Source organism: Pristis pectinata, chromosome 15 (assembly GCF_009764475.1).
Source record: "Pristis pectinata isolate sPriPec2 chromosome 15, sPriPec2.1.pri, whole genome shotgun sequence".
In the NCBI taxonomy this organism is placed as follows: domain Eukaryota; kingdom Metazoa; phylum Chordata; class Chondrichthyes; order Rhinopristiformes; family Pristidae; genus Pristis; species Pristis pectinata.
Genome location: NC_067419.1, coordinates 9,828,009 through 9,854,135, shown reverse-complemented (window position 1 = coordinate 9,854,135; position 26,127 = coordinate 9,828,009). Strand labels below are relative to the sequence as shown.

Sequence of the window (26,127 nt, the reverse complement as noted above, 5' to 3'; positions counted from 1 at the left end):
CCTCCTGCAGGAAAGGGTGTAGCTGTCCCAGGAGATGCACCATTCCTGGTCGGTGAGCCTGCCAGTGGGTATTGCCTGCTGGTCTGCAATGGGCTTGCATCTTCCTGCAGGCCAATGCAACATGGTCTATTGGGGCAGGTAACTGTGGCAGTGGCCTCAAGTTTACCCATCTCCCAACGAGAAATCGTGTGAAAGAAAATAATGAACAAAATCAGAAAAATGATTGCTGGACCGCATGATCAGCCTGCACTGATTGAGGTGCAATTTGTTTTGTTTTCATTCTTGGGATGTATGCTTCGCAGGCTGAGCCAGCATTTAATTGCCTGTCCCCAATTGCCCTTGAGAAGGAGGTGGTGAAGTCACAGAGTCACACAGCACAGAAATACAACCTTTCGTCCACTGAGCCCCATGCACCAAGCACCCATTTACACCAAGTGATTAAACAAGTAAACAAGGTAGTTAACAGTTTAGGAAGTGGGTGCTATGAGTGCAGAGAAATTATTTCTTCCAGTGGGGAATCTAAAGCAAGAGGAGAAAATCTTAAAATTACAGCCAGGATAGTGAGGAGGTAAATCAAGGAGCACTTTCCCACAGAAAGTGAGAAATGCTAAATTCTAAATTCTAAATCCCAAATCCTAGAGACTTGAGTAAATTGATATCAGAGTGAGATTGCTCAGGCAAGGGTTTCACAGGATATGGAACCAAAGTGAGAAATAGATCAGCAAATAGCCGGTACAGCGGGAGTGAAAGGCTGAATCACCTTCTCCGGCTCCTTCGTATACATTGTGTTTCATTAATACCTGCACATAAGTAGTAACAAAGCAAGCGTGGACTGTTCACACTACAGCTACCTAAGTCTTCATACTTACTTTCCAAGCGCAAAGCATTCAAGAGTTAGATTGTCACCCATCAGGACTTGGGTGTCAGTGAACTTCACCCGAATGTCAGCAGGATATCTCTTCACGACACCTGTAATTTAAACCATAAAGGTCAGTAAAAGAGTTGTTTCCGATATTTTAATCACAAGTGCCATTTGAACAAAATGAACAATGGGGCAAGTATACATAATTGGGCTCCGTTTAATAGCCTTCATCAATCATTTAATAGCAATTCCAACAAAACAAAACTGATAACTCAATGAGAAACAAAGGACTGCAGATGCTGAAATCTGGAGAAAAACACGATGATGCTGGAGGAACTCAGCAGGCCGGGGAGCATCCGTGGAGAAAAGCAGGCGGTCAACGTTTCGGGTCAGGACCCTTCTTCAGGGATGAGAAGGATGTACTTGATGACTCAATGAGCTCAGCCATCTCATGGCTGAGATGGAACTCAAGAAAAACTGGGTCAGCAAGACAGGCAGCATCTGGGGAGAAAGAACCTGTTCTGATTGGAGTCATAGAGAGATAGAACATGAAAACAGGCCCTTCAGCCCACTGAGTCCATGCCAACGACATTAATCACCATCTGCATTATTGCGACACACTTTTTTTTAATTCTCGCCTTAAATAATCACCGATCAGAAAATCTAACTCCATTCCATTCTCCACAGATGCCGCCCGGCATGTAGAGTGTTTCCAAAATTTTCTGTCAAATTTTCAGATGATTTTGTAACCAGGGCACAGAATCGGAAGAGTTGCAGCATCTATCCCCCCTGTACTTGAATACTTTGTCCTAACCACGGCAGAGGTCTGTGTTTTTACCGCTTGAAATTGACAACCAGTTTGTGAGTTCCTGAAATTTACAATCATATCCTTATGGCATTAGGGAGGCTTCTTCCTTGCTGGCTTAAAGATCCTTTACATTTAATGATCTGAAATAAACTCCATCTGCAAAAATAATCCTGAAAAGCAAAACATTTGGGGAAAAATTGCAGAAAAAAATCATGAATTCTCACCGCCTGTTTGAGGGATGAGAGGGATGTACTTGCTGAAAACACTTTTGGAAATGGATGGACTGCTGACCATACAGGAGTAATTGCCCAGGTCAGTGTCTTCCACTTTTGCAATGTAGAGATTTCCGGTGTTCTGCGAAACAAAGTGGCGCCTGCCAGACACAATGAACCTGGGGAAAACGTTCAGCAGCCAGCGATAGGTGAGGTCATCTGTGGGAAAACCAAACAAAACCTGCGATGAAGCCCGATTCAGAGAAGGACGGAAGCTGAAGCAAAACACAATTTTTGAAAATTGCTTACAAAATCCTTATTGGTAATTACCCCATTACATCCCCAGGAGATAACTGGCTAACTCCCTTATCGGTCTGGTTACCACACTGCTTCAAGTGCACACAATTTGTTTGTAACCGTCATCCACTCCCTGCCTGTTCTGGAGAAATTATCCTGCTCTTGTTGCTGCAGTTTTTGTCTCAGCTTATGTTTTCCCTGATCATTAAATCTTCTGGATAAATTGATTGTTTGCTGAACTATTTGTTTGCTCTGAGCCCGCTCACATGCCTTCTTTGCTTCCAACTCAGCATGTGACAATGCTGCCAACAGACATGCAGAAAAAGCTCCAGGAAAACTTAGAGCTACTGGATGTTGCTGCTGGGAGCCGGGAGATCTCCTCCACTTTTCCTGCACTGGATGACATCATCAAGCACAATGACATCATGTAAAGCAAGGGCTTGGTTCAGAGTACGTTCTCCTGTGCCATTTTCTGAAATTAGATGTTTTGGAAATGTAGTATCAACCTTCCTACTGAGTGTCACAGAATAAACTTTGGCACATCAAGTCCACGTTTACCATCGAACACCCATTTACATTAGTCCCACTTTGTTATTCTCCCACATTCCCATCAACTTTCCTGTCAATCTACCACTCACCTGCGCACCAGGGCAATTTACAGCAGCTAATTAACCTACCGACCCGCCGCTCTTTGCGATGTGGGAAGAAACTGACCAGAGTATCCGGGGGCAACCCACAATGTCAAAGGGAGAATGTGCAAACTCCACACAGACATCGGACCGCGATCATTGGACCTATGAGTCCAGCTGTGCTACTGTGCTGCACAAAGCACTGAAGAACTCCCTGATAAAAGCAGGAAGACTGGCATCTGCTTGGGGGTCTCACAGTCCCAGGATATCCCAAAGTACCTTGCAGCTGGTGAAGAGCTTTCACAAGTCTATCGAGGTAGGAAACACAACTGCCAAAAGGTGTGCAGCAAGTTCCCACAAGAAAAAAGCAACAACAGAGAACTACTGACGCAAAACAAAAAGTGCTGGAGGAACTCAGCGGGTCAGGCAGCATATATGGAGGGAAATGGACAGTCAACATTTCCGGTCGAGACTCCTCGTCTGGACTCAATTACAGAGAATCTGTTTTTTTATGATTTTTGTCAAGCTTATAAATTGTTGGTCAACACACAGGAAGTATTCACCAGCTCTTCTTTAAAATAGTTCTGTGCAATCTTTTACATTCATCCGAGAGGTCAGACATCAGTTCAATATCTCATCCAAGATCCGGCCGCACAGACAATGCACCGCCACCTCCGTATCAGCCAGGATTTATGCATTCAACTGTCCAGACTGGGACCTGAATGCAAAAGCCTCTGACTCAGAAGCGAGAGTGCCAACACCGAGCCACAGCAGAAAGCTTACATCAGTAACACATCTTAACCAGGGGAAGTCTCTCCTTGAAGTACCTTTATCCGAACTGATGCAGTTCCTCATCTTTGGCAAGTGTGTCTTGTGGGTGAAGTTGCCAACTCATCGCCATGGCCATGAGAACCCATCCTCTTTCCCACCCCACTGTCCCACCAGCAGGTCTCTCACTTGGACCCAGTCCCAAGAAGCGAAACCATAATCTCCCAGTCCTATTCAGATGCTAAATAAGAGCAGACCATGCCAAGAAACTAGAGCAGGTCAGCCAGCATCTGGCAAGTTCAAAGTTTATTCTCCAAAAATGCCCCAGCTGAAAGGTTCAGCCTTAGTTCTATCTCAGTGGAACTTAGTTTCCTGTTTTCAGTCTGGGCGAGGGGAAACTGAATGGTTGGTGGGACAGACAGGAAGTGTCGGTCAACCTGTTGGCTTAGAAGTCAAAGATCCAGTCTCCACGGAGGGGCTAATGACCTTAACGAAGAACACTTTCTTTGTGGCTAATGGGGCCTCTTGAAAAGGTGGAGGGTTCCTGCATCAAACCCAAGTTACAGTGTGCAGAACAATGAAGAGACGGCTGGAAATTACTGGGAACTTCCCCGATAGTTCCTCTCTTGGAACTGAACCTTATTGAGGGAGGAGTGTAAGGGGAAGCATGGTGCCGGACGAAATGAGAAACAACAAGTGAAGGGAAGGACAAGGGAGGAGAGAACGAGTCAAAGACAAGCACCAGTGTGAAACAGACACATGGATGCCCAGAAGGAATCATGCCCTGAACTCACTTGTTCTCAGACAGGGAGAGTCCCCGTTGAGGCACAGATGGAGAGTAATTCTGAACAATTACTGGCATCTCGACTCTGGGTGGGGGGAGTGAGGGAAAGGAAGCAAGCAACCACAAGATCCAGTCGGAGTTTGAGCAAGAGATCTCCATTACGAAAATAGCTGGGGATTAGAGAGGACAAAGTGGAAGAGATCCAAATTTAAGGCAATAAGAAATTTGGAGCCAGTTTTGCATACTGCCCATTTCAACAGGAAATGGTGGAGGGTTGTAAAAAGGCTGCTGATTCAACATGACTGTCGTGCAAAGGTATGATCTACCTCAAGCGATCTTACATATTGTGAGGAAGCTGTCAAAACTCTCTCTCATTCATAACCAATAAGGTTCCCGTGGTTACTCCCAATTCTGGAAGCCACAACATCAATGCCTCACCAGTCCATCCATGCTTTTATTTGCCCCTCTCTCTCCGCCGAAGGCCCAGTTTGTGCAAAATGGCATTTGAAGCACTTGGGATCTTTTCCCTGCTGTGCGTACTTCAACGTCTCAGAGGTCTGATGCGAAATGCTGACTGTTTCTCTTCCCAGAGATGCTGCCTGATCCTCCAAGTTTGTCCAACATTTTGTCTTTTTATTTCAGATTTCCAGCATCTGCAGCGTTTCCTTTATTTTCAGTGACAAAATATTGACGCTATTGTACAGGTGAGACATTGTTCTTGAATTCATGTTTCTGGTAAGAATTGCAAACTCCCATGGATGGTTACTGGACTCGCTGGCTACTTCCACGTAGTGATTGTTAACAGCCACAAGATGGTGAGAGATCTACACAGGACCATAACGCTCCTCATCGAAACAACTGACCTTAAATCAGAAGAGGTAGCAAAAGCCCTCAGGGAGTTATCTCAAGTCGTCAGGCCGCATTACATTCTCTCAGATTTGATGCTACCATTGCTGCCTTGGCTGTTGCTCCTCCGTATGCGACAAAACAGGCACGGTACTGTAGCGGTTAGCGTAACGCTTTACAGCGCCAGCGACCTGGGTTCGATTCCAGCCGCTGTCTGCAAGGAGTTTGTACGTTCTCCCCTTGTCTGTGTGGGTTTCCTCCGGGTGCTCCAGTTTCCTCCCACATTCCAAACGACGTACAGGTTAGGAAGTTGTGGGCATGCTATGTTGGCGCCGGAAGTGTGGCGACACTTGCGGGCTGCCCCCAGAGCACTATGCAAAAGGTGCACTTCGATGTACATGTGACTAATAAAGATATCTTATCTTAAATATAGCATTCATCTCAAAGTAGCTTCTGATCTCCCATTCATGGACAGAATCAGGGTAACTAAGGAGGTTGGTTCTTGAACCTGCCTGCCTGTTCATAACCCTAATCACTACTTCAGAAAACTTTACTTTGACCACTTTGCAGTACAATGGACCTTTTTTTCTTAAACAGAGAGTGGTGGGTGCCTGGAATGCTCTTCCAGGGGTTGTGGTTAAGGCAGATATGTTCGAGGCATTTAAGAGGCTCCAAAAACATATGGGTCAGGAAGTTGTGGGCATGCTATGTTGGCGCCGGAAGCGTGGCAACACGTGTGGGCTGCCCCCAGAACACTCTGCACAGAAGATGTTTCAATGTACATGTAACTAATAAAGAAATCTTGTCTTGGATTTGCAGACAATGGAGGGAAATGGACCCTGTGCAGACAGAAGGGATTAGGTGTCATTAGAATCAGAATTAGGTTTATTATCACTGACATACATCGTGAAATTTGTTGTTTTGTGGCAGCAGTACAGTGCAAGACGTAAAGGCATAAAAATTACTAACAAGTCACAAAAATAAATAAATCAATAAGCTACACTAATTAAGATTCAGAAATCTTAATTAGTGTAGCTTAATTAGTCCAGCACAACAGTGTTGGCTGAAGGGACTGTTCTTGTGCTGTTCTATGTTCTATTCTGTTGTAAGAGCTGAAACACACTTCTTAGTGCAGGAACCAAGCCCAGAATTAGAACGGATTCTCCAGACTTTATAGCACTGGGTCCACAGCCCTGCTGGTTACACATCCTGGCACCTTTTAAATATGATGAGGACTTCAGCCTCTGTCACCTCTTTAAGCAGTAAGTTCCAGAGCCCCCACTGCAATCTCGCCAAAGAAAACATTTCCCCATCTCCCCTCTAATCCTTCTACCAATTACTTTAACTCTATGCCTCCTGGTGTTTGATCCCTCTGCCAAGGGAACTAAGTTTCTTTCTATTTAATCTACCACCTGTATTAAGTCTCGTTTCTGAAGAAAATAACCCCAGCTTATTCAAACTTTATCCAAAGCTAAAATTTTCCAGTCCTAGCAATATCCACTGTCTTGTATCCTGAAGTTTACCTCTAAAGGTTAGCTTGGATCGACATCAAGGTCAGCACAGACAGTGTGGGCCAGAGGGCATGTTCCTGTGCTGTACTCAAAATGGTAAATGTTCAAAATGTTCTATTCAAAAGGTAACAAGCAGCAAGATGAAAGGTATATAGTAAAAATACTTCATACTTCTGTTTTATATAATTCATTCACATCAATAATCACTCCCCAAATGGAGTGGCTTGCTGGGCCATTGAAGAGTCAACCACACTGCTCAGTCTGGAGTCACATATGAAACCGCCCAAGTACATGAGCACCTTTCACTAAAGGAAATAGATGATTGGATAGTTTTTACAACAAACTGCATTTCGCAGTCACTGTTGCTAAGACTGACTTTTTTTATTTAAGGTTTTAATCGCTTGCAACAAGATCCCAAAACAATGCAATACTTGTAAAAAGCATCAAAATATCTGCATTTATCAAACTAAACATTACAACAGACCCACAGAATTCCCATAATCCCTTGGAAAGAGAGAGATTAGGTGCTAGAGCTAAATGCCACAAGCCAGCTTTCACAGTATTTGAAGCAAGCAATCTCAAACTTATTGGGTCACATCCAATGATACAAGATATTAATCACTGGGTTAATCTGCTTTCTACATAACCATAACTTATCCCCCTAACAGCATAATGAGTTGTGAAGTTCAGCATCCTCTCGACAATGACAGGATCCTATCTAAGCCAGAATATGATGGGATGGATTGGTTAGTGTTGTGGAGTTGGTGGGAGGTGAGTAGCAAAAGAAAGCTGAAATTTAAAAGAAGGTTAATCTGCACAGAATTCATGGAATTGTGGAATTACCTGGAAAATGTGGAGGGGCAGCACACAAAAGCATTGCACCAACTCCTACCCTTGCCTTCACAGCTTGACGCTCATCAGTCGGAAACCTCTCAAGATCTGCAAGAGGAAGATAGTAAAACGTCTTTTTTACTCAAAAACAATAACAAGTAGAATTTCAAAGAGTTAAACTCCCCCGCCTTTTATTTTAAACCTCAGTGTGATGACAGCCTGATAGATAATTTATGCCCCACTTGATTTTCAATTTCATTTTGGTTAAAATTTTAGTTAAGGGAACAGCTTAATTTTCTACAATTCAAGGCATTTCAATCCTGCTGTCATTGACTGATGGTCTTCGATGGTCAATATGACTCAAGAATTTCCCCAGCAACTGCTGCTGCTCCTGAAAACAAAATGTACTTCTCTTCTTAGTTCTTATGCTTTCTCTAAAAAGCAGTCCCCAGGTTACAAAAGAGAATGTTTGTAACCTGAATTTTTCATTTGTCAGAAATGAAGAGAAACAGGGTGCGGGGAAGGATCACACAAACAGCCGTAATGGGAGAACGAGTGGGCATGGGAAGAGCGGCCGCCAGGCGGTCTCCCCGACTCAGTGAGTGAGTCTGTTCAGTGCTCCCAGCTCTGCTCGGCTCCACCCAGCTCCCATCTGTTGCGGCTGGTTCATTGGTACGGGTGTCCATAAATTCACAACCCAGGGAGGGCCTAAATGTAGAGATGAGATGAAAAATTTTGCGTATCGTACTAAAATTGGGATTGACCATAAAGAGGAAAGCTTTCAGACTGCAGGAAGGTAAAGATGATCTGGGTAGATGGGCAGGAAAATGATGAATGGAATTTAATTCAGAAAAGTGTGAGGTGTTGGGTTATCAACAAGGCAAAAGAACCTGTGTAAATAGGAGGTTGCTCAGTAGAGCTGAGGAACAGAGAGAGCTTGGAGTGTTTACCCACAGACCCTCAAAGGTAGCTGGACAGGTCAGTAAGGTGGTTAAAAAGGCATCGAGGATTGCATTAACCAAGGCATAGAATACAAGAACAAGAGGCTATGCTAAAACTGTATACCACACTAATTAGACCACAACTTGTGTATCGTGAACAGTCCTGATGACCACATAACAGGAAAGATTTGACTGCACCAGAGAGGGTGCAGAGGAAACTTCACGAGGATGTTGCCGGGACTTGCAAATTTGTAGCTCTGAGTAAAGATAGGATAGGATATGCTGGGGTCTTCTTCTTTCAAGCAGAGAGACTTTATTGAGGTGCATAAATTATGAGGGGCTAAGATGGACCCATTTCTCTCAGTAGGGGGTGGTCAAAACCCAACGGATGCCGATTTAAAATTAATTGATAGAAGAAGTGGAGGGGAGATGAAGCTAGAACTCACTGCCTGAAAGATTGGTAAAACCCTCATTGCATTTAAACAGGACGAGGGTATGAACTTAAAGAACAGTGATTTGCAGGGCTATGGACACAGTGCTGGGGAGGAGGGGGGGGAGAATAAAGCTGAAGAGCTCTTTTTCCGATGCAAAGGCACAATGGGTCAAATAGCCTCCTTCTATGTACATTTTTCTATGATTCTCTTTGCTTTTATGGAAACCTGTTTGCATCTTTGAAGGGGACCCTTAACAATAAGGCCCATCTGAATTCCCCACAGCTGTTGGGCAGAATTTCAACCGAAAGGCCGAGACAAGAGCTGTCAACAATCATTAACACAAATGACCTGTTCGCAAATGACGGATAAAGATGACTTGAACTGAATTAGGACTCATGGATTCCATCACGCAAACAACAAGAGGTTTCTCTTCCCAATCAAAGCTGGGAGAAAACTTTGAATGAAACATACCGCTCCTAGATTTTATTTTCTTTGCAAAAAAAGGCACCTATTGCTGCATAGACGTGAGACCTCCCTCTGACTGATGTTCCCATCAGAATGAAGACAGGTTTAAATCATGCAGCACCATTTTCATTGAGGCACTTGACAAAATAGCCACTAAACCAGTGTGGATAGCGGAGCATCACTGTGGAAGTTTCTAACCAAATCTTTCAAGATATTCTGTACCTGAAATGGCAAGAAACCAATGCAAGTGTTCTTATGTTCTGTTGACATTTTAGATGTGTGAATGTGCAAACATTCACCAAGCACTTGGATTTTTGAGTGAATTTATTCATCCCCAGGGACGATACTGGAACACTGGTGCCAGACTGCTGTCTTTTATCTTGCCTGTAGCATGACTAATGTTCTGCCTGCTGAACAGTGGTCCCTTGAAGCAAAATACAGCAAATATGGACAATAACTTCTATAGTCTTCTCCCAAAAGACTACCTCTCCCACCCCAACACTTGCAGGTGAGTTAGTACAGGAGCAAATTGCCAGGGAGGCGTGCCCAAGACCAGATTCTGGAATATTTAATACAGAAGTATGTTACAATGATAGATTTGGAGCTCTGTAGTTATAGGATCAAGTGACTAAAGTACTTTCTTCACCCAAAGCTATTCTTTCAATGTGCCTGCTCTTTTTAAAGTCCATCTGCATGGAATCTTTCTAAAACCTGGTCAGAGCTACATATAACAACAGCCATTCAACTACGGAAAGCTCTACAGACAAGCCCCATCCTAGTCTCACACAATGTTCTTAATATCAGTGCACAAAGCTAGGAGAAGCCACGTGCAAACTGGCATTGGGACAAAAAGGTCAAAGAGCTGAACGTGCAGCTCAAAGGTTGCTGTGAGAGAAGTGAGTTTCAATTTCATTGGGCCAGAGTTCACTTGAATGGGACTGGGACCAGTGTTGAGGGACTTGAATGACTCAAGCTGCAAGTGGGAAACACTAGAAAAGCATTAAAAATCAAATAAAGAGCTAAAAAAAAAGATCTTGCCCTAATTTCCTTTCTCTTCCCAGCCGTCCTATAATCTCCCATGGGTGACCTGGCCTAGTCTTATCCAGGAGCAGAATGTCCAGTCTGGATGCTGGATTCAGGGATGGAAGTACTTATGCTTTTTGTAGTAAGTCACAGCCAGATCTAGCTCCGCCATGAGACACTACAGTGAATCCAGGGACAGAAATAGCCAAGGGAAGCTTGACCAGCAAACTTGGGACTTCCGCATCCACAACAAAGCCCTGAAACATGATAGGTACCGACACTGAGAAAAGCTGGTAGCTCCGCACGGAACCACTGCCCTTTTCCAGGGAAGTCCAGGCCATTAGATTTCTGTCACTCTGGATGAGATGATGGAATTAAATACACAACGTCAGCAAAGAACACTGAAACACTTTCTATTGACTCAGGAAAAAGACAGATTCACTCAACTACCACTGGGCACATTGCAGCGTTCCAGATACATCGGCGAGACTAAACACAGAGTGGACAGCCCCGAGCTTCCTGTAAGCTGCCACTTTAATTCTCCATCCCACTCCTACGTGACCAATTGGTCTACGGCCCCCTGCAATATTACATCAAGGCCCAACGCAAGTTTGAGAAATAAAACCTCATCTGCCATCTGGGCACGTTGCAGGCTTCTGAACTCAATGCTGAATTCTACAACTTCAAGTAACTTGATTTCTCTCTGTATCAGTTGTCCTTCTGTGATACTGGCTCAGCTTGTTTGAATTTTTTCCCCTCTTTTTTGCCTCTGAGAGGTTTTACCCCAGCAGAGACATCCCCCTCCTTCACCATCCCTGCAGCTTCATGAGTTTCTTTTCTCGCCCTCCCAGTTCTGATGAAGGGTCCTTGACCTGAAACGCTAACTCTGTTTCTCTTCCCACAGATGCAGCTTGACCTGCTGAGTATTTGGCATTGGTATTGGTTTATTATTGTCACTTGTACAGAGGTACAGTGAAAAACTTGTCTTGCATACTGATCGTACAGGTCAATTCATTACACAGTGCAGTTACATTGAGTTAGTACATAGTGCATTGATGTAGTACAGGTAAAAACAATAACAGTACAGAGTAAAGTGACACAGCTACAGAGAAAGTGCAGTGCAATAAGGTGCAAGGTCACAACAAGGTAGATCATGAGGTCAGAGTCCATCTCATTGTATAAGGGAACCATTCAATAGTCTTATCACTGGGGTAGAAGCTGTCCTTAAGTCTGGTGGTACGTGCCCTCAGACTCCTGTTCTCCCCAATGGAAGAGGAGACAAGAGAGAATGTCCCGGGTGGGTAGGGTCTTTGATTATGTTGGCTGCTTCACCAAGACAATGAGAAGTAAAGACAGAGTCCAAGGAGGGGAGGCTGGTGTCCGTGATGCGCTGGGCTGTGTCCACAACTCTCTGCAGTTTCTTGTGGTCCTGGGCAGAGCAGTTGCCATACCAAGCCGTGATACATCCAGATAGGATGCTCCAGATAGGATGCTTTATGGTTTTTGTTTCACCATTGAACCACATCTCTGCTGCATTCTAGTCTGCTTGATAGACCCTCTGTTAAGCACAATTGATTCGATATCAAATTTCATGTTCACTGCAAAGGATAATAAATAACCAGAACAAATCATGGAGACGTGTTCTATCTTGGATAGGCTCGGAGTACATAAATGTCCATCAAATCCTCTTCTCCCCTTTCCCAATAGACAATGAGTGATGGTTACTGTGTAGTATCAATGACTATCCCTTAGTGCACAGTGTAAACAGAGGGTAACATGATCAGAAGCTGGGGGACAATATTTACAACTCTCCACGAGGCCGACCTGACAGATACACAGTGACAAATGAGAAACCAGTTTGGACGAAAATTGCCGGTGGATTCAAAATCTATCTCCCATCTTTATTTTGTGTGCTTTATTGTACCGAGACACCTAGAGAAAGGAGTACGGCTCACAGGAGAATGTCACAGCACAGGAAGGGGCTCAATTGGTGATTAGTATCACACCAGGTATGGCTTGCAAAAGTATGACAATACTTGGCTCCAGATAAAAAGTTCACAACTGAGTATAACTTTTAATGATTAAAATAATATGCAAATTACAATACAATGTCTCCAAAATTATACCGAACTGGTTCCTGTGTGCGAGTATTATTTCATGTCATCCTGGACGGTAACATTAAAATTATTTTATTTCAGACCAACTTGAAGATAGACTGGCAAACAATCAATGGCCCCAGGGTGGAAATGTCAAATCCTCAAGGACATGCATTTAAGGTGAGAGAGGGAAGGTTTAAAGGTGATGTGCATGGCAAGTTTTGTTTTGACACAGAGAGTGGTGGGTGCATGGAATGGGCTGCCAGGGGTGGTGTGGAGGCAGATACGATAGTGGCGTTTAAGAGGCTGTTATACACATGATTATATGCAGGTAATGGAAGATATGGATCGTGTACAGGCAGAAGATATTGAGTTTAATTTGGCATCATGTTCGGCATAGATATCATGGGCCGAAGGGCCTGTTCCTGTGCTGTACTGTTCTATGTCTCTGACAAAAATTCCTCAATTTAGTTTAAACTGATCGAGCTACTTCAATACTGATTCATTGAAAATGAACTGAAATAATGGCAACAAAGCTACGAGTCAGATTCATTCAACCCTCTAGGAGAGATGTGTAGTCACCAAATAGACAAAAGGGCAAAATACAGACTCCAAAGTGGAAAAAGGGGAAGAGGTCTTCTGGAACACAGACGATGGAATAAGTGGGGACTGACGTGGGCCACTTCATCATCCGCTCAGACGTACAAGAGATGAGACGAGAGGGGGAGAATAAAATATGGAATTAGTGTTGATGGGTGCTTGATGGTAGGCATGGAATTGTGGGCCAAAGGGTCTGTTTTCATGTTTGACTGTCTCTGGATTGATGCAGAAAAAATTTCCTTTCTTCCAAGCTCATCCTTGCTCCAAGCAGCAAAAGTGCTTCTATTGCAGAATCTGATTTCTCCCTGGAACCTGCCTTTGGTCTCCATTCAGCAAGGACAAGTGTGGTCTGTGCATCAGTGCCTTTTATCCCACAGGCAAACTACGCCTGTTGCAAATTGGATAATAAAGCAAATAACTTGTCACAGGGGACAATTTAAAAATCATTGCTGCACCCAGGAGTCTGTTCCATGCACTGATGACCCCACATCAAAATTTCTGTTCAGAGAGAAAACATCTCTTCCATTACTTTGAAGCAACACAAAAAGCACTGGAGGAACTCAACAAGTCAGGCAGCAACCATGAAGGGAAACGGACAGTCGATGTTAAGATCCTTCAGCTGTGACTGGACCTGGAGTCCAGACAAAGGGTCTCGACCCGTGACGTTGACTGTCCATTTCCCTCTGTAGATGCTGCCTGACCTGCTGAGTTCCTCCAGCTCTTAGTGTGTTGCTCCAGATTCCAGCATCTGCAGTCTCTTGTGTTTCCATTACATTGAACTTGTGTCTGCCTTGCCCTGCCTTCGTCATTTAATTTGAGATATTTGTCTACGAACTCCAAAAAGAAATAAAGAAGAGCACATAAAATGCTCAAGGGCATTTCTCTTCAACATTCCCCCCTGGCCTGTGGTGAAAGGTGCCAGGATGTCATTGAATTATCACAGCTTATGTTACTGAAAACTGACCAGCTGTGTGCAATATAAAAAACCCTCAGATAAGTGATCAGGGGACTCAGATGTTCACAAGAGCAATCTCGGTATAAAGGGGTCTGTCCAAGGCAGTGAACTTCAACCAACTTATATTTGCATGTGATATTTTTCTGAGATGCCTGATCAACCACTAGAGAAATGCCAGTTTTCCTCTTCCGTCACTTTCCAAAGGCATCAGATCCCTTCTTAACCATTATTTCTGCAGGTCTCTGCTAAAACAGAAGTAATGTTAAGACCCTAGCAAACTTCCATTGCTTTTCCGTGACTCTCTGGAAAGTATGGGTGTGGCTAAGTTCTGACTTAAACCAGCTATATCGTTTGGGTTTAGAGTCAATGATCATGCCACTATGTCAATCTCCCAGATGCTACCAATCAAAAATATAACCTTATCGCTTCAATATCTAGGTAGGTACAATGGGCACAGTGCTGCACCAGTTAGTGCTGCTGCCACGCAGCTCCAGCGACCCGGGTTCGATCCTGACCTCCGGTGCTGTCTGTGTAGAGTTTGCACGTTCTCCCTGTGACTGCATGGGTTTCCCCTGGATGCTCCAGTTTCATCCCACATGGCAAAGATATGGTTCTAGATTAATCTGCCACTGTAAATTTCCCCTAGTGTAGGCTGGTGGCAGGAGAATAGGGGAAGAATTGATGGGCATGTAAGGGGCAATAGATTACAGGGTAATAAATGGGGGAATGGGATTGATGGGATTTCTCTGAGAGCTGGTATAGACGTGGGTTGAATAGCCTCCTATATTGTTAAGAAAATACTGTAACTATAAAATATGAAATAAAACCATGGCCAAATAACCACATTGTCCAATGCAGCTTGTCTTGCTGTGATATGTTTTATGTCATAGCACGAACCACAGGTACATTGAGACCAAGGATCAGACAACAAGCCTACAGTTGAACAAGTGCCTGGCAGAATCTCAAAAGGACAACGAACCCCATTCTACAATACCATATCTACTCATTTCTTGCACACAATGCAATTTTCCCTACTGAAAATTGCACAGAATGCAATTTTTCCACTGGTTTCAGACTGCTTGTTGAACTGAATCCATAAATCAATGCCCAGAATGGGAAGCTCCTGGTCACAGAGCTGTCAATCACTGGCTTTCATCCACACAGTCCACAGGCCAGGCATTCCAGAGACTAGAGAACCACTCTCTCCTTGACCTGAATGAGGTATGAATGACTATGACTGTTTTTTATATATAGTATACATTGTGACTGCAGATTGATAGATTCAAAGGTGTGTGGTTCCCTTTTAGGTAGGAAACTGTAACAATATGTCTTATGAGGAAAGGTTGAGCAAGCTAGGGCTTTTATCTTTGGAGCAATGGAGGATGAGAGGCGACTGACAGAGGTGTACGAGATCATGAGAGGCATGGCTAGAGTGGACAGCCAGCATCCTTTCCCCAGGGTGGCAGTGGGCCAATACCAGAGGACATCCGTTTGAGGTGAGTGGAGGAAAGTTTAGGGGAGATGTCAGAGGTAGTTTTTGTTTTACACAACAGAGAGTGGTGGGTGCCTGGAACACACTGCCAGGGGTGGTGGTAGAGGCTGATACAACAGGACATTTAAAAGACTCTTGGATAGGCACATGGATGTAAGAAAAATGGAAAGTTATGGGCTGTGTAGGAGGGAAGGGTTAATTGATCATGGAGTAGGTTTTATATAGGTCAGCACAATATCATGGGCTGAAGGGCCCGTACTATGCTGTACTGTTCCAATGTTCTAAAATAAAAGGATTATATGTTACTTGGGAAATAAAAATCTAAGCAGAGTGGAACAAAGTGGGTGGAACCACAATGCACAAATCACTAGAAGTTAAGTTATAAGGTGAATAAAGCCGTAAGAAGTCAGCCAAGCACTGGAGTCTGTATTAGAAAAACAAACCGTAAAATAGAGAATATGCTAAACCTCTTATTGAGACTTAGTTAGATTCAATGTAGGGGTCTTCTCATGTTTCACTTTTGCATATTATGAAGGCTTGCAATTAATGGCAATGCAATTCCCAGCCAGAACAGAGATCACTGGGAAATAGTTGCGGTAATCAGGCGTAGTAAGCACACTGCATAGGTGACTGTGATTGATATAATGCGGTGGATGGAAATATTTTACACTCACTGCATTTTTCTGGAGGTAGTGGAGAAGATACGAACAGAGAAGACACAGATGGGTGTTATAGAACATAGAACACGACAGCACAGTACAGGCCCTTCGGCCCACAATGTTGTGCCGACATTTTATCCTGTTAGATCTATCTAACCCTTCCCTCCCACGTAGCCCCCCATTTCTCTATCATTCCTGTGTCTATCTAAGAGTGTCTTAAATGTCCCTAATGTATCTGCCCCTACAACCTCTGCTGGCAGTGCATTCCACACACCAACCACTCTGTGTGTAAAACACTTCCCCCGACATCCCCCTTATACCTTCTTCCAATCACCTTAAAATTATGTCCCCTTGTGTTAGCCATTGTCACCCTGGGAAAAAGTCTCTGACTGTCCACTCGATCTATGCCTCTTATCATCTTGTACACCTCTATCAAGTCACCTCTCATCCTCCTTCTCTCCAAAGAGAAAAGCACTAGCTCGCTCAACCTATAATAGCAAAATTATTGCCACCACAAACAGGTGAACTGTTTGGATCTCTTCTCTAGAAGAAAGCTTGGGAGTGACCTAAAGTAGGTATTTAAGACCACACCTGGTACACTGTGTGTAGTTTTGGTCCCCTTAGCTAAAGCTACAGAGGAAGTTCAGCAAAGATTAACCAGATTGGTCCCTGGGATGGAAGGTTTGTCATACGGGTAGAGATTGAGCAGATTTAGCCTCTACTCTCTAAGACTGAGAAGAATAAGAGGTAAGAAACTAAAATAAAAATTCTGAGAGGGCTTGACAGGATGGAGGCGGGGAGGATGTTTCTCTTGGTCGAGGGATCATGTAATGAAGGGCAAGCCATTTAGAACTGAACTAAGGAGAAGTCTTGTCAGTCACAGGATGGTGAATTCTCTACCCCAGAAGGCTGTGGAGGTTCAGTCACTGAGTTCATTCAGAACAGGCATCAATAGATTTCTGGATATTGAAGGAATCAAGGGATATGGAGATAGTGGAAGAATATGGTATTTGAGGTAGAAGGTCAGCTTTGTGGGCCGTAGGGCCTGAATTGTGCTATAGTTTTTCTATGTTCTATGACTAAGGTGAAAGGTCCTGAAAGCTTGAAGGGCCCAATGACCCACTCTTGCTCCTGTTTCTTATGTTCTTATATTTTCTCAATATACTGAAGGTTTGACAAAAGAGACCTAATAAGTGTTTCCATTTATGGGGACAAGCAGAACTTAAGGAGCCTGATGATCAATAGAGGGTGTTCATCAGGAACATGGATAGGAAAGGTGTGGAGAGATATGGGCCAAATGCAGGAAAATGGGACTAGCTTAGGTGGGCATCTTGGTTGGCATGGACAAGTTGGGCCAAAGGGCCTGTTTCTTTGCTATAGACTGTAAATAAAATAATGAGCATGTGGAACCTACTGCTGGAGAGAAAAATGGAGGTGAGTAACATCAGAGAATTTTATGGAAGAGCTCAGCAAGCATATAAGGAAAAGGGAATAGAGGGCTATGGTGATGGAGAGAGAGGAGGAAGTATGGGAGGAGGCTTGAGTGGATTCACAGACTGGACAGCCTGCTTCCAATCTGAATATACCATGCAATTCCATGCTGTGTAAGGAACAATTTCAGGAAGGAAAGACTTTATACCAAAGGACGTCCCAGCCCATAAACTACTTCTTGAAATACAGTCGCTGTTTGTCAGATGCACAATGCAACAACATATTTGATCACAGCAAGATCCCACAAGGAGCAATGAGCTGAATGATCAGATCATCACCTCTTTCCAGTTTTATTGGTTGACAGATAAATGAGCAGTACTCTAGAATTGCCTGTTCATTTTACGAGTGGCACTGGATATGTTATTCCCACCAGAGTACAGAGATTGGGCCTTCACTCAACATCCCAGTCAAAAGACTATCTCTACAGTGCGGTAACCCATCAGGGCTGTCCAGATTATGCGCTCAAATCTCGGAAGGAGTTGGCCTTGAACACGCAACGTTCTCACTCAATAGACAAACTGCTTCCACAAAGCCTTGACTAATATACAAGAGAAAGTGTGGCAAACATGAGTGAGCACATAAATCTACTTAGCAAGATTGGCTTGGTTTGGAGATCAGTACGTACATCCAAATTGCAGCTTGGCCTCTTTGCTGATGATGGTTCCGTATTTGTTTGTTGCTAGGCACTGGTACTTGCCACGGTCCTTCACTTTTTCCGGGTTGTTGATAACCAGGTTGCCACCGATCATACTGTAGCGAGTATCGTCCACATTAATGTCACGGTTGTTTAGCTTCCATCTACAACACAAATGAAGCATGTTTGCAAATGTGTAGTAAACAAGAAGAAAGGACCATGCAGACAGGGGAAGCAGTGACCACAAAACACTCCTGCAGTTACGATACACATAATGAAAGCTGTGCCAGTGTACATGGTGCACGTTTTATATGAAAGCAGTGGCTAAGTCAATATCATTCCAGCACTCACCTGATAATCAAATGAGGTCAACAGCAGATTAGGAAAGGTAAAAGGGAACATAAATTGAAGTATGTTTGATATAGTTCTGAATATCAACACTAAACGTATATAGCTACATTGCTTTGGACACTCAACGCCAGACAGTTAAGCATAAGGTTGCTTTTACCTGTAGACCGGGGAAGGAATTGCACGAGCTCGGCAGTTTAGTGACACTTTTGCTTCTTCGGATTCTTCTGGGTAGATGGTAGGCAGTGGCTGTTCTTCGAACACTGGCCCATACTGCCTGCTGTCTTCTGCAATTACAACACATAGCTATTATAGCCAAGAGACAGCACCGAGAAGAAACATTGTGGCAAGTCTTACAATTCAAAGTAGCACAAGGTTTACATCTGTGCTGGTCTGATCTGGTCCATTGGGAGGGTATCACCACTTACCTGCTCATTGTCTCCTTTCCCAATACTGATACACCAACACACCACCTTCATTGCCTTTCTTTTTACCATTTGAATTGCTTGTCACCATGCTGGTCCCGACCTAGTTGTTTCCATGGCAACACATACACCAAAGGAGTACCAAGAAGCTGCAGTTCCTCATTGCTTTCTACCGATATTCCCTCCACACTGAAGACACAACAATTCCTACTGACTTCAGACAATCACTTTGGACTCAGCCCTTCAAAGGAGCCCATTTCTCATGAATAATGTTCTGTAACACACAACTCTTTGCCCAATAAACATTCAGCTCACATTCCTTCAGAAAGAACCAGCCAGATGGTGGCGAACTTCTGTAAACGTCATGAGTTAGACTCTGAATTTCCATAACATGTCCAACAAGTATGAAGCATCAAGATATTGAGCTGATGACTTTTATTCTAAATCTGTAAATTGGATCTCCCTAAACAAGTGACCAAACCTTAGTGTTAATGCATCACAATATCCTCCAGGCAAATGATGCTCCAGCAGGGAAGCTTTGGAGAAATTGAGCACCAGAGTGGGACAAAGCTGACAGGTGCTGTGATACGATGGAGGTGGAGATGGGAGGTGCATATCAATTATGGACTCACTGAAGACAGCATTTTTGGTGATTTCTCATTGCAATACTTTTAATCTCCGTTACACAAAGAGACATAATCATTTAATTGAATTCAGTATTAACTGTGTACATATCAAGTTTTGGTCAGAATGCAATCATATGCAATGTGCGCCTTAGACCTTCTTAAGCCATGAAATGAGTAAAGACTTATTCTACTACTTTCATATCTATAAGACTGAATCTCACAACAAAGACAAAGTGCAATCAACATTTGAGCTGACAATCTGAACTCAATGGATTTTAAGTTTCATTCTTGATGGTGCAAGTCCACCTTCCTCATTGGAATCATCCAGGTCTGATCTTCCAAAGGTCCTTCGATTCCATTTCCACATTTCTGGCCCAACCCAGTTCACGAGTTAACTTGGTTCAACGAGATTCTCAAAGGGTAGAATTTCAAAGAATGCACAATCCCTGCACCCCACCCCAGAAAGGTTGGAAGACATAGAGGCCACTTCAAACTCTGCTTGACAACATTGAGTGCTTTGAGGTTTGAGTGCCCTGGGCACAGCAAAATTGTAATCAGGAGATGACCTGACAGAAGGAAAGTTGAAAGCGAAGCAATCAGAATGATAGTTCGGGGGAAAAGTAGCTTTAACTGTGCAGTATGAGTAACTCCTGGTGGAATGGAAACACTCGGCATAAGGAACATCGCAGAAACACTTTGCTCTCCTTGTTTGCAATCTTCTGACTAATATTGAAACATCCTGCCAAATCCATCACCCTAATATGCTATGGAAATATGACACAAAATCTGCATTAGGTTTTCTGAACAGTCCAAGCATTTGTTTATCCCATAGCGATATTGTGACACTTGGAATCAGTGCTGACATCACTATAAAGTAATTATATTTGGCACCTGATTTTGAAGCACTAGCTTATCATGAAATTCATTTACTTTTTATTATGCCAGTTTTGGAATAAAAGTCAAAAGGAGAACACCTCTTCAGTATCATTTATTAACCAGATATTTGTCAAAATGCTATTTTCAGCCGTAACTAAATTTAGAACAAAGAAAGTTGATTGACATCCTTATTTATAAGTCTTCGAATGGTCACCTCTGTGGCACAGAACAGTCTCAAAAATCTTCTTAGAGGTACCTGAAGGTTTTGTGACAGGTATTCTTCAGTTCAGAAGCTAAATGAGGATTTCAGAGATGTAATGAGATGTTCCAATTGGCATTAACCAAATCTGGTTTAACATTAATCCTGCTTAAAACAACAGGTTAATGGTTATATTGTAATCCTGGGCAGAGATCACACCAGAGCATTAATCAACTCCTGCTGCCATCAGCATTCATTTCAAAACTTGCACATGTTTGAATCCGAGATTCATATATCTTCAGTTTTCTTCATTAAACATAATTCTACAACAAAGAGATTTTTCTTGCATACAATCTGAATGCACAGAACACAGTTGGTGAGATTTCACACTGTGCAGCTTGTAAAATTTTTACTGCAGAGATTCACATATTAAAATCCTCTCCCTGAGAATTTTGCTTTGATCATTTATCCTTTGTTTTTATCCTCTGCAGGACCAAAGAGTTTTGTTTAAATCCACTTTTGTTGCTGGGCTTATTTAACGTTCTGTTACTAACCCAGAGCATAGAAAGATCACTCCAGCCAATGTTCATCATTCAGAAGCTTGCCCCACCACCTGTGATGGGTCGGTAATGACCAAAGCTCCACTCCAGAGATGGCTCATACCAAGAGCTCACTGTAGACGATGCTAGTTTCAGAGAAAAAGGAAGTCGAGAATAGTGTTCCTGTATTCTATTTGAAACAGGTTAATGTGAAAATTCCACACAGGTATTAGAAACACTGCTCAGTTATGATAACTCCATCTGACCTGTGAATGACAATGGCCCATGTTTCACTCCCTGCAGTAAGTGTATGGGAAGGCTTTCTGTATACCAGCAGCAGCTGGGGATTAATGTGAATAAGAAGAGCCACCAAAGACTGTTCGACTTAATACTAAAGCTCTTGAGATCAGCTCTGGATGGAAGAAATTAATAATGTATTTTCAGATCATAACAGAAAAGTCTCACAAGGGATGATGAAATATGAAGCTGCCTTAAAAGCTCATATTTCATTCTAATAGGTTTATAGACTAAAATTATGCCCTACAATATTAATGCACAGACCTCTTCTAACTTCTGAATTAAGATATTTTTCCGCTGCTTCAACAGAAAAATGTGGGTTAATATCTTGTTATAGTAGGACCTCAGAGATTTGTACAAACACATTGAATGTTTATAAGTGAATATCAATCCATTTTTATTTAAAATCAAGTTGCAATATTCCTCCTTTCCAGTTCTAAGAAATTGTTACCTTCAGAATACTGTAGAGTTTCTGAATGGGATTTGTGTCAGCTGCTCAGATGTATTAACAAAACCTGACTTATTCATGCACAGAACACATATACTAATAGAATATATTCATGTATTAAGGGGCTTTGAAATAACAAGTGAGGAAAAGAGATCCACATTTAATCTTCTGACCTTGCAGTTGCAGTCAGGGGCAAGTTGTACAATCTGATTTAATGTCTTTTGTTATTTCCTCTCCAAGCTGTGATGTTCACTCTGATTTCATGTCATTGTATTTTGGAGAGATTTGCAACAACGAAGCAAAAAGAGAACAGGTGCAGGAAATGGGAACTTCCTCTGCTTTTGTAGTTGGTGGCAAAGTGAAATGGGGCAGGTCAGAGAGAGAAGGAAGCTGGGCCAGCACTTGAGTTCTGTCACATCAGCGATCCCTCCAGGCATCCAATATTGTACACACACAAACAGTGGCAATCTCCTTTGGTGATGAGGCTCAATTTAATGCACCAGGATCAAGTTACACTCAAACTTATTCAAGGAGAGAGTTCTACCACAACTTTAATAAGACGTGTCTATGACCAACAGTATTCTTACTGCATGCATAGATGCAAAACCAAGACTCCAGAATGGCAAAATAAAAGGAGCATGGAATTTGGAAAATAATAATTGGTCAACTTTACATATTTGGTTATGGAAGAGCAGTCTGCTGAACAGGACATCATTTTCTTCCCACACAATATCAAGTTCTTTTTGGTCCAAATCAGACATGCAGACGTGGGTGTGGCTGCGTCAAAATCCTGCCCTCACTGTGTTGATGAATCTTACATCAGGGGTGAAGAAAGATTCAGCAAACCACCTTCATTGATTCTCAGAAAAGTACACCAAGTACTGACAGGTAGAGTGGGTTTGTCAAAAATAAAGGAATGGAAACGAGATTAAATAGCTGGATTGGAAAGCAGAATTCTAACGCAGTATTTCCTTGTGGAAGAGCCCACGAAATACCCAATTCCACATTGACCTAACATAATGCCATAGTTTGCACTGATCCATGTCACTCCAATAATACCCACAACTTTGCAGATGAAAAACCAGCCTAACTGTTTGCAGTTGGCATTAGTGATCGGGTAATAAATGCTCGCTCTCAAATTCAGCATACCGATTACAATTAAGGAAGGCATGTATCACATCCATTGTTGCTGAAACCCTTTTCAGCAATACTCTCTTATGAACCTTCTGCAGTTGTAAATACAGAACGCACTCAGAAGCTAACATTGACAACTTTTGAAGAGAGGTCTGGCAGCAAGACCACCACAATCCTGTCTTATACCACAGGAATAAACTGATTGAGAAGTGTACTCACAACAACTGAGTGATTTCTCCTTGTAAGTGGCTAAGCTGTCATTGTACTAAACCTCAGATCAGTAGCTGCCAAACCAATTGCTAGCCTGTATGCTTTATTCAGACTGTCACCTGACAAAGGTCTGAACTCTTACTTGAATAATGCATTTTAATTCTTGTGTTGTAATTCATGCTTTGCAATCTCAGAACACTGACTGAAACTGAACATCAGCTTACGAAGCAGTCAGAAGGCACATCAGCCAGAAGCTCTGCCTCTATGTTCCAAGCATCAAAAAGTGATTGAACTCTATCCGGTTTAAAGAATGATGGTGTGAAATGGCCTCCGTCAGGACATCTCAAGTCATTGGTCTTCCAAACTGAGTCAGCATCCACCTCGTGAGTTTCACTGCGGATTTAAGGTACAACTGCACTCACTGAGCAAACAAGTGAGGCCTTGATTTTTAGCTTCCAGTTCCACTTGTCAAACAATAAGCTTCACCAGTTACTGGATGCTTGACCTCCCAGGAATCTATTTCTGAATGAAGTTCCAGTTGCCCAGATCCTAAATGTTGAATCTTCATTTTACAAGACATTAGCCATCAACCATACACCGCTAATCACTGATCACACACCACAAACCATTAACCATCAACCATTCACTGGCCATCGTTTGCCAAGACAAAACAGGGGCTCTGAAAATTCAGGCACAATGTTGGGCTTCGAAGTTTAGAACATGTATTCTAGCAAGTGGCAGCAACTTCAAAGTTTGCTGGGAATGTTAGAAACAGTTCAAGTTTTGCTTTCAAGAATCAGAGTGTCAGTAAAATCCCTGATCATTTTAGCGTAATCACCAAGGTTGCATAAAGATGAAGCTGGTAGAGCTGCTGCTTCACAGTTCCGGCAGCTTGGATTCAATCCTGACTTCCAGTGCTGCCTGTGTGGAGTTTACTCTTTCTGCCTGTGACTGCGTGGGTTTCCTCTCGGTGCTCTGGTTTCATCCCACCACCCCAAGATAGGTGGGTTGGTTGGTTAATTATAATTCGTATAAATTTCTATAGATGTACAGTGGAGAGCATTCTGACTGGCTACATCACTGCCTGGTATGGAGGGTCCAGTGCACAGGATGGCAAGAGGCTGCAGATGGTTGTAGACTCAGCCAGCTCCATCACGGGCACCACCCTCCCCACCATTGAGGACATCTTCAAGAGGTGGTGCCTCAAGAAGGTGGCATCCATCACTAAAGACCCTTACCATCCGGGACATGCCCTCTTCACGTTACTACCATCAGGGAGGAGGTACAGGAGCCTGAAGACCCACACTCACTGTTTCAGGAACAGCTTCCTCCCCTCTGCCACCAGATTTCTGAACAATCCATGAACCCATGAACACTACCTTGTTATTCTTTTTTTTGCACTATTTATTTATTTTGTAATTTACAATAATTTTATGTCTGTGCACTGTACTGCTGCCACAAAACAACAAATTTCACGACATACAAGTCAGTGATAATAAACCTGACTCTGATTCTGATTCGGAATTAGTCACCGTAAATTGCCACTAGTGTGTAGGTGAATGGCAGAATCTGGAAATAGTTGATGGCAATATGGGGAGAATAAAAAAATATAGGATTAGTGTTTGATTAGTGTAAATAGGTGCCTGATGGATGCCATGGACATGATGGGCCAAAGAGCCTGCTTCTGTGCATCAGTTCTGACGAAGAGTCTTCCACCTGAAACATTTACTGTTTCTCTTTCTGCAGTCGCTGCCTGATCTACTGAACTTTTCCAGCATTATCTGTTTTAGCATCTGCAGTTTTTTAATATTTTCATTTTCAGTGCTACACAGCTCTCCAAGTGTATCATTACGGGTAATCTCTACTTATCTGATACACAGAGGACCTTATATTTTATGTCTGGACATTGCAAAAGTCTATACTTCAGGATAATAATGTCACACAGGGAAAAAAAATCAGTGATACAATATTCCTGTCAAACATCAATTAACTATGGATCTACCCTGTGCTCCTAATAATGAAGCACAGCTCAAGAGTTACAGCTCCTGGTGTAAAACTATACAACTATTTATGAATTGCTGTTAAACAACTGACAAGACCGTCAACATCAAGCCGTGTCACAGAGTGTAGCAAGCTCTCTGGTGCCATCTTCTTGAGGAAATAGAAATCTGGAAGTATTTTCCCTGCATCAGGTGGACAAGTGGAGATTTCAGGACTGAGATTGAAAGGTTTTTACTCAACAAGGGGCCACAAGTCAGGTGGAGCTAGTAAGATAAATGAGGTATAAGTCAGCCACAATCTGATTAAATGATGGAGCTACAGGGAAGGAAGGAGTGGATCACGACTTATTAAGCAACTGCAGCATTTAACAAACATTTCTGCCCTCGTTTTCCAGCACTGGATTTAATGGAGCATCAAAATCCAACATTTCACTTGTGCCAACAGAAGTGATGGACAGCTCTTCTGAATGTTCTCCCAAAAGACAGAGAAAGACAGGTGAACACATCCTCAAAAGATAGCACACCTTCAATGTTGGAGTTATGAGTTTATGATTTTGTACCGTTAACATAACCTCAACAATGGAACAATCCAGGTCAAGTCAGGTGAGATGCACGTGACTGAGAATCACGACATCATGGAGCCACAGTTGGACCACCCAACCGGGAGACAGATCTCATTTCCATGGC

General features: G+C 42.9%; 1 protein-coding gene across 1 annotated transcript in view; it reads right to left on the bottom strand.

Moving 5' to 3' along the window:
* LOC127578251 (contactin-1-like) overlaps positions 1–26,127 on the bottom strand; it is a 659,394-nt gene that overhangs the window by 326,476 nt on the left and 306,791 nt on the right. The window contains 5 exon segments of the mRNA XM_052030032.1: positions 870–969; positions 1,895–2,101; positions 7,561–7,656; positions 18,330–18,502; positions 18,847–18,973. Coding sequence (XP_051885992.1) covers positions 870–969; positions 1,895–2,101; positions 7,561–7,656; positions 18,330–18,502; positions 18,847–18,973 — 703 coding nt within the window.